The sequence below is a fragment of the Schistocerca piceifrons genome, chromosome 10 (genome assembly GCF_021461385.2).
Source record: "Schistocerca piceifrons isolate TAMUIC-IGC-003096 chromosome 10, iqSchPice1.1, whole genome shotgun sequence".
In the NCBI taxonomy this organism is placed as follows: Eukaryota; Metazoa; Arthropoda; class Insecta; order Orthoptera; family Acrididae; genus Schistocerca; species Schistocerca piceifrons.
In genome coordinates this window covers 112,156,458-112,169,472 of record NC_060147.1, presented here as the reverse complement: position 1 = coordinate 112,169,472, position 13,015 = coordinate 112,156,458, and the positions used below count along the sequence as shown (strand labels likewise).

Here is a 13,015-nt window from a genome sequence, read left to right as displayed (position 1 = left end):
CGCTCTGCAGCGGAGTGTGCGCTGATATGAAACTTCCTGGCAGATTAAAACTGTGTGCCCAACCGAGATTCGAACTCGGGACCTTTGCCTTTCGCGGGCAAGTGCTCTACCAACTGAGCTACCCAAGCACAACTCACGCCCGGTACTCACAGCTTTACTTCTGCCAGTATCTCGTCTCCTACCTTCCAAACTTTACAGAAGTTCTCCTGCAACTTTCTCCACCTGCAGGAGAGCTTCTGTAAAGTTTGGAAGGTAGGAGATGAGATACTGGCAGAAGTAAAGCTGTGAGTACCGGGCGTGAGTCATGCTTCGGTAGCTCAGATGGTAGAGCACTTGCCCGCGAAAGGCAAAGGTCCCGAGTTCGAGTCCCGGTCGGGCACACAGTTTTAATCTGCCAGGAAGTTTCAAGATTGAAACCACTATCTCTATTAATTAAATTTGTCGTCAAACGAATTTGTGCATCAAATTTCCTATTATTTTAATGTCCCCTTTTTCTGTCTTTTCAGAACAAATCATCTGATGACTTGAAACCAGTAATGATACTATTTGTGTGACCTGAGGCTGAAAAATATATATACAAAGATGTAGTGACTTACCAAATGAAAGTGCTGGCAGGTCGACAGACACACAAACATACACACAAAATTCAAGCTTTCGCAACAAACTGTTGCCTCATCAGGAAAGAGGGAAGGAGAGGGAAAGACGAAAGGATGTGGGTTTTAAGGGAGAGGGTAAGGAGTCATTCCAATCCCGGGAGCGGAAAGACTTACCTTAGGGGGAAAAAAGGACGGGTATACACTCGCGCGCACACACACACACACACACACACACACACACACACACACACACACACACACACACACACACACACACATATCCATCCACACATATATATACAGCTGTATATGTGTGGATGGATATGTGTGTGTGTGTGCGCGAGTGTATACCCGTCCTTTTTTCCCCCTAAGGTAAGTCTTTCCGCTCCCGGGATTGAAATGACTCCTTACCCTCTCCCTTAAAACCCACATCCTTTCGTCTTTCCCTCTCCTTCCCTCTTTCCTGATGAGGCAACAGTTTGTTGCGAAAGCTTGAATTTTGTGTGTATGTTTGTGTTTGTTTGTGTGTCTGTCGACCTGCCAGCACTTTCATTTGGTAAGTCACTACATCTTTGTTTTTAGATATCTATTTCCTACGTGGAATGTTTCCCTCTATTATAACTATATATATATATATATATATATATATATATATATATATATATATATATATATATATAAAAAAAAAAAATAGAGGGAAACATTCCACGTGGGAAAAATATATCTAAAAAGAAAGATGATGAAACTTACCAAACAAAAGCGCTGGCAGGTCGATAGACACACAAACAAACACAAACATACACACAAAATTCTAGCTTTCGCAACCAATGGTTGCCTCGTCAGGAAAGAGGGAAGGAGAAGGAAAGACAAAAGGATATGGGTTTTAAGGGAGAGGGTAAGGAGTCATTCCAATCCCGGGAGCGGAAAGACTTACCTTAGGGGGAAAAAAGGACAGGTATACACTCGCACACACACACATATCCATCCACACATACACAGACACAAGCAGACATTTGTAAAGGCAAAGAGTTTGGGCATTTTTTGGGCAGAGATGTCAGTCGGGGCGGATGTACAGAGGCAAAGATGAAGTTGAAAGACAGGTGAGGTATGAGCGGCGGCAAATTGAAATTAGAAATTAGCGGAGATTGAGGCCTGGCGGATAGCGAGAAGAAAAGATATGCTGAAGGGCAAGTTCCCATCTCCGAAGTTCTGACAGGTTGGTGTTAGTGGGAAGTATCCAGATAACCAGGACGGTGTAACACTGTGCCAAGATGTGCTGGCCGTGCACCAAGGCATGTTTAGCCACAGGGTGATCCTCATTACCAACAAACACTGTCTGCCTGTGTCCATTCATGCGAATGGACAGTTTGTTGCTGGTCATTCCCACATAGAACGCTTCACAGTGTAGGCAGGTCAGTTGGTAAATCACGTGGGTGCTTTCACACGTGGCTCTGCCTTTGATCGTGTACACCTTCCGGGTTACAGGACTGGAATAGGTGGTGGTGGGAGGGTGCATGGGACAGGTTTTACACCGGGGGCGGTTACAGGGGTAGGAGCCAGAGGGTAGGGAAGGTGGTTTGGGGATTTCATAGGGATGAACTAAGAGGTTGCGAAGGTTAGGTGGACGGCGGAAAGACACTCTTGGTGGAGTGGGGAGGATTTCATGAAGGATGGATCTCATTTCAGGGCAGGATTTGAGGAAGTCGTATCCCTGCTGGAGAGCCACATTCAGAATCTGATCCAGTCCCGGAAAGTATCCTGTCACAAGTGGGGCACTTTTGGGGTTCTTCTGTGGAAGGTTCCGGGTTTGAGGAGATGAGGATGTGGCTCTGGTTATTTGCTTCTGTACCAGGTCGGGAGGGTAGTTACGGGATGCAAAAGCTGTTTTCAGGTTGTTGGTGTAATGGTTCAAGGATTCCGGACTGGAGCAGATTCGTTTGCCACGAAGACCTAGGCTGTAGGGAAGGGACCGTTTGATGTGGAATGGGTGGCAGCTGTCATAATGGAGGTACTGTTGCTTGTTGGTGGGTTTAATGTGGACGGACGTGTGAAGCTGGCCATTGGACAGGTGGAGGTCAACGTCAAGGAAAGTGGCATGGGATTTGGAGTAGGACCAGGTGAATCTGATGGAACCAAAGGAGTTGAGGTTGGAGAGGAAATTCTGGAGTTCTTCTTCACTGTGAGTCCAGATCACGAAAATGTCATCAATAAATCTGTACCAAACTTCGGGTTGGCAGGCCTGGGTAACCAGGAAGGCTTCCTCTAAGCAACCCATGAATAGGTTGGCATACGAGGGGGCCATCCTGGTACCCATGGCTGTTCCCTTTAATTGTTGGTATGTCTGGCCTTCAAAAGTGAAGAAGTTGTGGGTCAGGATGAAGCTGGCTCCTACCCCTGTAACCGCCCCCGGTGTAAAACCTGTCCCATGCACCCTCCCACCACCACCTATTCCAGTCCTGTAACCCGGAAGGTGTACACGATCAAAGGCAGAGCCACGTGTGAAAGCACCCACGTGATTTACCAACTGACCTGCCTACACTGTGAAGCGTTCTATGTGGGAATGACCAGCAACAAACTGTCCATTCGCATGAATGGACACAGGCAGACAGTGTTTGTTGGTAATGAGGATCACCCTGTGGCTAAACATGCCTTGGTGCACGGCCAGCACATCTTGGCACAGTGTTACACCGTCTGGGTTATCTGGATACTTCCCACTAACACCAACCTGTCAGAACTCCGGAGATGGGAACTTGCCCTTCAGCATATCCTTTCTTCTCGCTATCCGCCAGGCCTCAATCTCCGCTAATTTCTAATTTCAATTTGCCGCCGCTCATACCTCACCTGTCTTTCAACTTCATCTTTGCCTCTGTACATCCGCCCCGACTGACATCTCTGCCCAAAAAATGCCCAAACTCTTTGCCTTTACAAATGTCTGCTTGTGTCTGTGTATGTGTGGATGGATATGTGTGTGTGTGCGAGTGTATACCTGTCCTTTTTTCCCCCTAAGGTAAGTCTTTCCGCTCCCGGGATTGGAATGACTCCTTACCCTCTCCCTTAAAACCCATATCCTTTTGTCTTTCCTTCTCCTTCCCTCTTTCCTGACGAGGCAACCATTGGTTGCGAAAGCTAGAATTTTGTGTGTATGTTTGTGTTTGTTTGTGTGTCTATCGACCTGCCAGCGCTTTTGTTTGGTAAGTTTCATCATCTTTCTTTTTAGAGATATATATATATATATATATATATATATATATATATATATATATATATACACACACATGGAATGTTTCCCTCTATTTTATATATATATAGTTATAATAGAGGGAAACATTCCACGTAGGAAAAATATATCTAAAAACAAAGATGTAGTGACTTACCAAATGAAAGTGCTGGCAGGCCGACAGACACACAAACAACCACAAACATACACACAAAATTCAAGCTTTCGCAACAAACTGTTGCCTCATCAGGAAAGAGGCAACAGTTTGTTGCGAAAGCTTGAATTTTGTGTGTATGTTTGTGGTTGTTTGTGTGTCTGTCGACCTGCCAGCACTTTCATTTGGTAAGTCACATCATCTTTGTTTTTAGATATATATATATCACTCAAACCAGAAAATACTTTATCCCATGCCAAGGAAGTCCCCATTTCCAACTTACTTCGTAGTATCCCAAAGTTTCTACGTGTGGAGAAGTTGATCCGACGTTTTTCTTTTTTTTCTTAAGTCTTTCATTCTTTTCAACACTTTAGATGTAAAAGGCCTATAATCTGAAATACATCATGATAAGTGATATGAGATTGTACATAAAATTGATGTAATAACAATGGAAAAGCAGCTATTTTCAAGCAGTAGCATATATACACAAACAAAAACCAACAAAAGTTGTAAATATGCCAGCTTTCAGGACCAGTGAGTTTAGTTACAGTAAGAGACCAGATACGCAGGTGGTGTGAGATGGAAAAACATGCACCAGACAGTGAGTCAGTGCAGTCTGTACCAGTAATTAGTATACTCTTCACCACATTAAACGATTGACTTCCAAGTCAATTGATTTCTGACAGTAGGCACCAAAGCCTCATTAGTCCAAAGAATATATCATTTTCAAAGAGAATAAATGCTTTTCTTCTATTCTGCACCAATGGTCATCCTCAGCATTTTTGCCTCTGTAATGTACATCTGTGACAATAGGATTGTTTTTAAAATAATATAAAATATTTGTGCCTAAACTGATTGTAGCATTGTAACATAAAAGCTATACAAAAGTACCATATGCAGTTACTTGCATGGGTCAGCTCAGTTAATACATTTTGTGATGTACTTAGTTACTCAGAAATGATGGATAAGTGTACTACATTGCAAGATGATGGCCAAGATACAAAGAAAAAATATCTTCACAATAAAGAGCATTTGGTCATCTCTAATGTAATTGCAGCAAGAATTAAAGAGTATGCACAAAGAACTGAGGGCTAATTTTGATAGTCCTAATCAGAGGGCTGCAATTTATACAAAAGTCAGCCTTCCCATAAGAGGACACAACATGGAGGAATGCGAAAATAAACCACATGGTTTACTAGAATAGCCAAGAAAGTGTGTTCAGAAATTTGGGAAGAAACCCGTTATTGCACACGGCTTTCCAAAATCAGTGATTTGACAAATGGTAGGGGACTTTTATGCAGATGAAAGAATAGTGCCAACATTACACAACTTACTTACTGTTGTAAAACAAAAAAAATCCATTTTTCTCGGCAGAAAGATATTTTCCGTAGGATACAGCATGACATGGGCTTTACCTGAAAGAGACCACTCAGTAAAAATAAGATTCTAATTGAAATAAGTGGTGTAATTGACTGGCGATGCAAATACTTGGTACAAATAAGGATTTTAAGAGAGCAAGATCATAGTCTTTTATATTGACGAAACTTGTGCGGGCAACAAAAAAACATTATGCTTTGAAAATATTGTTGGGATCGTGGCATTGGTGGCAGCATGGACAATGTTAGTGGAAGCAACAGTGTTGATTATTGGACCCAATAATGAGTTTATGTATTAGTCTACATCAATGTTATTCTCATCAAAATATTTCCCATTGTGTAGTATACGTTTATTCCAGTGCTTTTCCCATTTACGGAAACAGTTATTAGACTCTGTCTTTGCGATAGCTTGTACCCCTCTCAGCAGGGCATTTTTAATCTCATCTGTGTTTATAAAAAGCTGCCCTTTGAGGTTTTATTTTTGGGAAAAAAATTCACGTTGTCTCAATATGAAGGCAACAGCATCACTCCAGAATTGTTTTTGGCCAAAAATCCACTCAGTGTAAGCAAGTGCATTATTGTTAGAATAAGCCTTAAATTCTACAGCATAATTGCACTATATTGTGTTATTTTAATAGTAGGTGAACATGCAATCAGATCAGTCATTCAGCCCTATATGTGTAATAAATATAGAAACCCTGATTCGTGATTTCTTTTCCTACGTTGAAGTAATTTACTATGTAAAGTTGTGCATCGGGTGAGGTAAACCATCTTCTGCATTCCAGTAGTGTCTACTCATTTGTGTAAAAATAAGCCATGCTTGGATGTATCTGAATACTGCATCGTCACTAATTTAAAGTGTACACTACGGAAGGGCTGGTACTACATTGTGAAACAGCCTGGAGAAGCACCTTCTGACTTTACTGGCGAGGCAGAGTGGGGACTTGCTCACTCACTCGTGAGTTCACCAACAGACTATACAAGCACTATGTACAGTACACAGAGAATAAAAATAACTGCTAAGTTCAGTGACACAGAAGTTGGCATTTCAATAGATATTGTAGATACATTAAATCAGAACAGAAATACAGAACTCCTGGATGCTGTGGTTCTGCTGTTGCATGTTATTCAAATGTGGACAGTGTCATTACCAGCTCCCTCTTCTGGAGATGGTATGAGGATCACTTGTGTTTCGTGATGTCTGGAGCCATCAAGTCTTGTAGTTGAACTGTGCTCATTATATCAGGAACTTCAAGGAATGTGCATAAATGTGGCTGAAGTGCAGGAGTAATTGTCTGTTTATGTCTCCTGTGCTCGGAATGTTATTCAGCCAGTGCCATTGCAGATTTCAGTGGTTACGTAGATCTAATGTGCCCTTTGGCTTACTGTGTGCAGATACAAACTTTCTGACAAGTGAAATCTGTGTGATGGATGGGCCAGATTACGATTTGCCATCTCGGTCTGGCACACAACTCTAGGCTAACGGGGAGGTTCACTTTGGTGATGTTACTTCAACTCTTCTGTTTGATGAAGAAACCTCTCTTTCTGAAAGCAAGTGTTTTGTAGACTTTTGTTCTGTGAATGTCTGCGAGTACTGGACAAGCAGAATTTTTCTGGTTTATTTGAAAGGTATTACTTTTTAATGTTTGTCATTATTAATACGACACTGAAAAGTTGTGGATCGAATGCATATAATGGAAAGACCAGTAGAAACTGCTCACCTTAGATTTGAAGTGTTGAGCACTCGATAGGTATAAAAAGATGATTGAAATTGTTTCCAAGTTGGAAGAATTTTTGCTTTCTTGGAGTTGAGTAACACTGAAGTACACACACATATACATGTGGTATATATGTGTGTGTGGTGGTTTTTCCCGTACAGTGTTTGTGTTTCTTTTAGTTTCTTCTGAGGATGGACACAACCCAAAAGCATAGTGACAATTTTAATCTTGTGAAAGTACCTACTGACTGGTGATGCTTTAACAATACAGTGAGTGGTTACCTTCACCTTTCCATTATTTGTTCTTGTTACTGAGAACTTGTAGTGGACACCAAATTAAATTCTTTATTTTCCTCTGCTCTGTGTGGATATCTGTTCATATGCACTGGTATATAAGTGGCACTTTTATTATAATCATCTGTGTTTGTCCTATATCGTATCCAGCCACAGTTGATTTCCAAGGGCGGATCAGTATACTGAATGTCTTTTACATTCTGGATAAGAACATACTTTTCTGTTGACATGTACAAATAGTAATACCGTGTTCTTTCTTTTCTCTCCCTAATATCGTCTGTTGGGGGCATCTGCCCTCTGACCTGCATTACCGGTTTTTGATCCGCCCTTGTGTGTAAGTAATGAGTAAGTACCGAGGCATTGTTTTGTATTCAAATGTCTCTGCTGTTGTGAAAGCCCTGTGTCTTCACTTACGAAAATATAGATTGTGATTTCCTTGTACCCTTCTATTAGATCTAGGTGTGTTCAGTTCCCGTTTGTAGCATCTCCTAAAATGCCACACCTGTTCGGACCAGAATTTACCTTAACTTTGTACACAGAATGAATGGAATGTTCTGCTATTCATGTCATAGGGAATGTATTGGTCCTACTTAATGTCACATCTCTGGCTTGTAACAGTGGCAGTTCTGCTACACATAAAAATACTTCCTAGTACTGTAACATGTGTCTCCATAAGTCTGTCCCATAGTTTGAACTGATAGCGGTGTGTCATATTTTGGCCTCTGACAATTCGACTGTAAACCTTGAAATTGAAATTGGTAAGAGACCATTTCTGGCCTTCGAGTGATGTTAACGTTTTGTGAATCTACAGGATGTAAAAAGGTACAAAACTGATAATCAGAATCAGAATTGTATTCTGTCATCACATACAAATGAAATGTACCATACATAGCTTGTTACATGGGTTATAACATTCTTACATTATTATTGTTTATAAATAGGGTGTGCATGAAGTAGAATATAAACAGGTATTAGATAAGTAGCAACTATGAGCATTATGTACAGTACACAACAAATAAAAATAACTACAAGCAGCAGGAAATTCAGTGTCACAAAAGTTGATCCTTCAATAAACATGAGAGATACATTGAATCAGAACAGTTATACAGATCTGCTGGATGCCATGTTTCTCTTGTTTGCCTGTCATTTAAGTGAGGACCATAACATTACCAGCCCCATCTTCTGAGATAATAGTTATCACTTCCACCTAGCAAAAACTATATCTTCGATTGATGTGAGGATCATTCAAGATCACTCTAATGGCTGGAGCTATCGAGCTCATGTAGCTGAGCCCCAGTGATTATATCTAGGACTATATGGAATGTACTTCAGATATTAGGGAGGGTAGCAGTGCAGTATGGCTGACCCACAGGAGTAGTTTTACATTTTCTTCTATGCCCAAAACATTGTGCAGTCAGCACCCCTGAAAACTGCAGCTGTTTAAGAGATCTAATGTGTTTTGCTTTACTGTTTTGGTGATACAAACTTCCTTACAAGTGAAATCTGTGTGTCGAATGGCCGGATTACGATCACCAATCTTGGTCTGGAACGTAGTTTCATTGACATCCCTTTGAGCCCCCACTCATTTATTATTCAAAGAAATCTTTGCTTCAGAAAGTAAGTGTTGTGTAGCTTTCTGTTCTGCACAACTCTGTAAACATTTAGTAAGTAGAATTCTCCAGTCTTTATCTGATAGTTATTACATTTTAATGTTTGTCATTATTGATATAACACTAAAAAATGATTGGTAGACTACAAATAATGGAAAGGCTAAAGGTAACTGCTTGCCATACAGCTGAGGTGAGCAATCAACAAGCATACAAACATGATTGAAATCGTTGCCAGGTTTTAAGATCATTTCCTTCCTTGGAGGTGACTGACACACAAATACACACACATACACAAGCACATTGTCTCTGTATGTATTTGTGTGTCTCTTTTTCATGCAGTATCTGTGTTTATTTTTGTTTTCTCTGAGGAAGGAAAATTCCCAAAGGCTTAATGACAATTTTAATCTTGTTAAATTGCATATTGAGTGTTAAATGATACAACAGTACAGTGAGTGGTTGCCTGTACATTGTCAATGTGTCATTATTAAGTACTTGCAGTGGACACCAAATTTTATCTTAATTTTTTTCTGCACTGCCTTGATATCTTTTAGATGCACCTGCATATAAGTGGCACTTTTAATTTAATCAACTGCATTTTACCCAGATCAGATCTGGTCACAATTAATTTCCAAGGGCGGATCGGTATACTGGTTGGCTTTTACCGTCTGAATGAGAGCATACTTTTCTGTTGACATGTGCAGATAGTAATACAGTGTTCTTTCTTTTTCTCTCTCTAATATCATCTGTTGGGGGCATCTGCCCGCCCACCTGCATTACCGGTTTTTGATCCGCCCTTTTGCGTAAGTACTGAGGCATTGTTTTGTATTCAAATGTCTCTGCTGTTGTGAAAACCCTGTGTCTTCACTTAGGAGACTATAGATTGCTATTTCCTTTTATCCATTTATTAGATCTAGATGTGTTCAGTTCCTGTTTGTAGCAGCTCCTAAAATGCCATACCTGTTTGGACCAGAATTTAATTTAACTTCGTAGACAGAACAAATGAAGTGTTCTGTTCTTTGTGTAGTAGGAAATTTAGTGGTCCTATATAATGCCACATCTCTGGCTTGTAACAGAGGCATCTCTGCTACAGATAAATAAACTTCCTAGTAATGTAACATGTGTCTCCATATATCTGTCCGACAGTTTCAGTTGACAGCAGTCTGACATGTTTTGGCCACTGAAAGCTCAGCTCTAAAACTGTATGTTCATTTGACGCCATTTCTGGCCTTTGAGTGAATAAGCACTATTGTGGAGCACTATTGTGTATCTACAGTAAGTAGCAAGGTACAAAACTGAAAATAAGGACTTAGAATTTTATTCTGCCATCACTTACAAATGAAATAATTTCCTTTACAGTGCAGGAGTCTCGTCAAAATTTATAGCTATATTTTTAAACTACAACAGATATTATAACGTTTGTAACAGCTTAATACAAAGTGCCAAACTTCAGAGTATAACTGAAGAATGTTGCTTGATTTTGATAATATTAAATTATCATTCAGAATTCCTGCAAAGAATAATAGCATTTTTTCCATTAATACAATGTATAGCGCCTTCTTCAGTGTTTGTAGAGCAGATATTTCTTCCCGAGTTGGAGAATATAACTTTAAGCTGTGGAGGGGAGAGCAAGTAATCTTTGTTATTCATTTCTTTGATGCACTGGTATGGAATGCTTAAACACACATATGTCTATTAAAAAAATAAGCAGCAGACTTAGGGTCAGCGTTTTCTCGTTTGTTAGAGCCCGTGGCATAGAGTGGAACATCGGACCATAGAGTTTTTAGAATGGCATCCTTGGTGTTCATGCTGCATCCTATTTGGAGCATTTGGGAATATTCACCACCTTCATCAGGAGCTGACTGTCTATAGCTCCATATGTGTGTCTTTTTGCAGCATTGGTCTGGCTTATAATCGGTGGAGTCACATTAACCTGGCCACCCAGATTTGGATGTCACAAATGCAGCAAATGGATGGTGGAGAGGAAGACCCACTCCCCTTATCCCCCTGGGCCAGAAGAAAAACTAAGGGCACCCTTACAATCCCGATTTCCTTTGACTCAAGTTTTTTTAATTTTAGTTCTCCTGAACATTCTGTTTCTAGCACGGGGCCCCCGCCTCAGCTAAGATTATAGCCACTGTGTCTGTTAAATTTTTAGTGCACACTGACTTTGTACGGTCTCAGTAAGATGCAGCATGAAAAAAGATCTTCGTGTACGGTTAAGTTCCACCGTCACTGGCTCTATACAATATTTACATTCAGTTCAGCACTCAGACACAGTGCAGCTTGTCTGCCTCACATAAATTTCACCACTATGCCAATTCTGGATATTAATTGCTAGTTAATATACCTGTTACTTTTCACAAGAGAGGGCACTATACTGTTTTATTGCAAACATAACTAAAATGTTTATCCCATATTTTAATTAAAATGTATATTTTACTTCCTGAAAGTTCGCTGATGTCCTCTTTTAAGCCGTTATTTAACGGTTGCTGTGCGTCAAGCATTTGCATTAGAATTACAAAGCTCAGCAGTCCTCACAAAACATTAAAATGAAACCACCCTGAATCCTGTTTTCAGTACAATATCTGTAAATAAGTGAATGAAGTTATCAAACGTTAGTGATCCAACACAAGGGATTACATTAAACACCGCCTGACAAAAAAAGTAAATCACCCGGAAGGGAAGAGCAAACAAAATGAAACTTCACAGGTTGAAAGTGTACGTGATTTTATTTCAGTGATTACAAAATTGAGTCAGATTTATGAACATATGAGCCTGCTTATCAATATGATGTTGCACCTCCTGTGGCCTAAACACATGCACTGATTTGGTAGGGAAGGGTGTCCTAAAGCTGTTGTATTCTCTCCTGAGCCAAGCTGGCTCTTAACTGTCATAACTGATCGTTGACATCTGGGATACTGGTAGTAGGACAGAGTCGATCTCCGAGCTGGTCTCACCCTTGTTCTATCAGGGATAGATGTGGGGGATCTTGCTGACCGTACCTCAGTGTCACAGGTATTGTTCGCAGACATACGTGCAGTGTATGAACTGACATTGTCTTGTTGAATAATGGTGCTACAATACTGTCGCATCAAAATGAATGTGTGTGGACGTGGGATGTCTGTGATGTACTGTCGTGCCATCAAAGTTTCCTCATTCACTGCCAACCACACACCAAAATCGTACTAGATGGATCTCCACACTGTAACACTAGGAGTAACACCACTGTGTGCCTCCAAAACATTGAAAGAATGGAACCGATCCCCAGGATGCCTCCATTCTCACTACGCAGAAATGCAACCCATTGCTAAACACAGTGTGCTATCATGTGTTGGCAGTCCACGCTTCCAGGTCAGAGCGCGAGTCCAGACGCAGCTGTTTGTGCTGTGGAGTTAACGGCAGTCTCCACCTGGGACGGTAATTCCGTAGTCTCGCTGCTGCTATTCTCCAACCAGTGGTCCAGGATGACTTGGAATGTTGCAGACCATCTATTACATGTTCTCAGATGGGAGACATAGATTTGAAGTGATTAGATCTGCTCGGTGCAACAATACTTCAATCGTCTGTTGTAGTGCACGGGCACAGTTGACCAGAACCTCAATGACAAATATGCCTATCGTCACATTCCTGCGCAGTCCGACATCGTGCCACTGTCACATCTGAATGTTTCACAAATCTGGATACTACACTATTTGACCAGTCAGTTAAATGTAGACCCAGAGTGTGGCCACTTTTGAAACCTGTCACATGCTGATAACACTGTTTCACACGAGTATGTAGCTTTGCTGTGCCCTTCAGCATTATTACTCAACATCTAATGCTGTTCGTGCCCTTTATAAACCAAACTAAACCTGGTAATGAATCTATATGCAGACATTTCTATTGTCCTCTGGTTGCCATTCTGCTGGTCACAAAGAACTGCAAGTCATATCACTTACACCTAGCTCCTCATGATACTTATTTGTACGAAGTTTCATTGACATCCGACAATGTCTTCTGGGTGCTTCACTTCCTTTGTCAGGCAGTGTATTTATTGCATGATTTCTCAGTT

At 40.8% G+C, this 13,015-nt stretch overlaps 1 protein-coding gene across 3 annotated transcripts in view; it reads left to right on the top strand.

The window, feature by feature from the left end:
* Positions 1–13,015, top strand: part of LOC124719123 (calcium-binding mitochondrial carrier protein Aralar1) — a 615,804-nt gene that overhangs the window by 576,415 nt on the left and 26,374 nt on the right. For 2 of the 3 annotated variants that reach the window (XM_047244818.1, XM_047244816.1), the window contains exon 16: positions 7,694–7,699. The exons of the other annotated variant lie outside the window; for it this stretch is intronic. In XM_047244818.1, the coding sequence (XP_047100774.1) occupies positions 7,694–7,699 (6 nt within the window). The remainder of the gene's footprint in view (positions 1–7,693; positions 7,700–13,015) is intronic. 3 annotated transcript variants of the gene reach the window in all.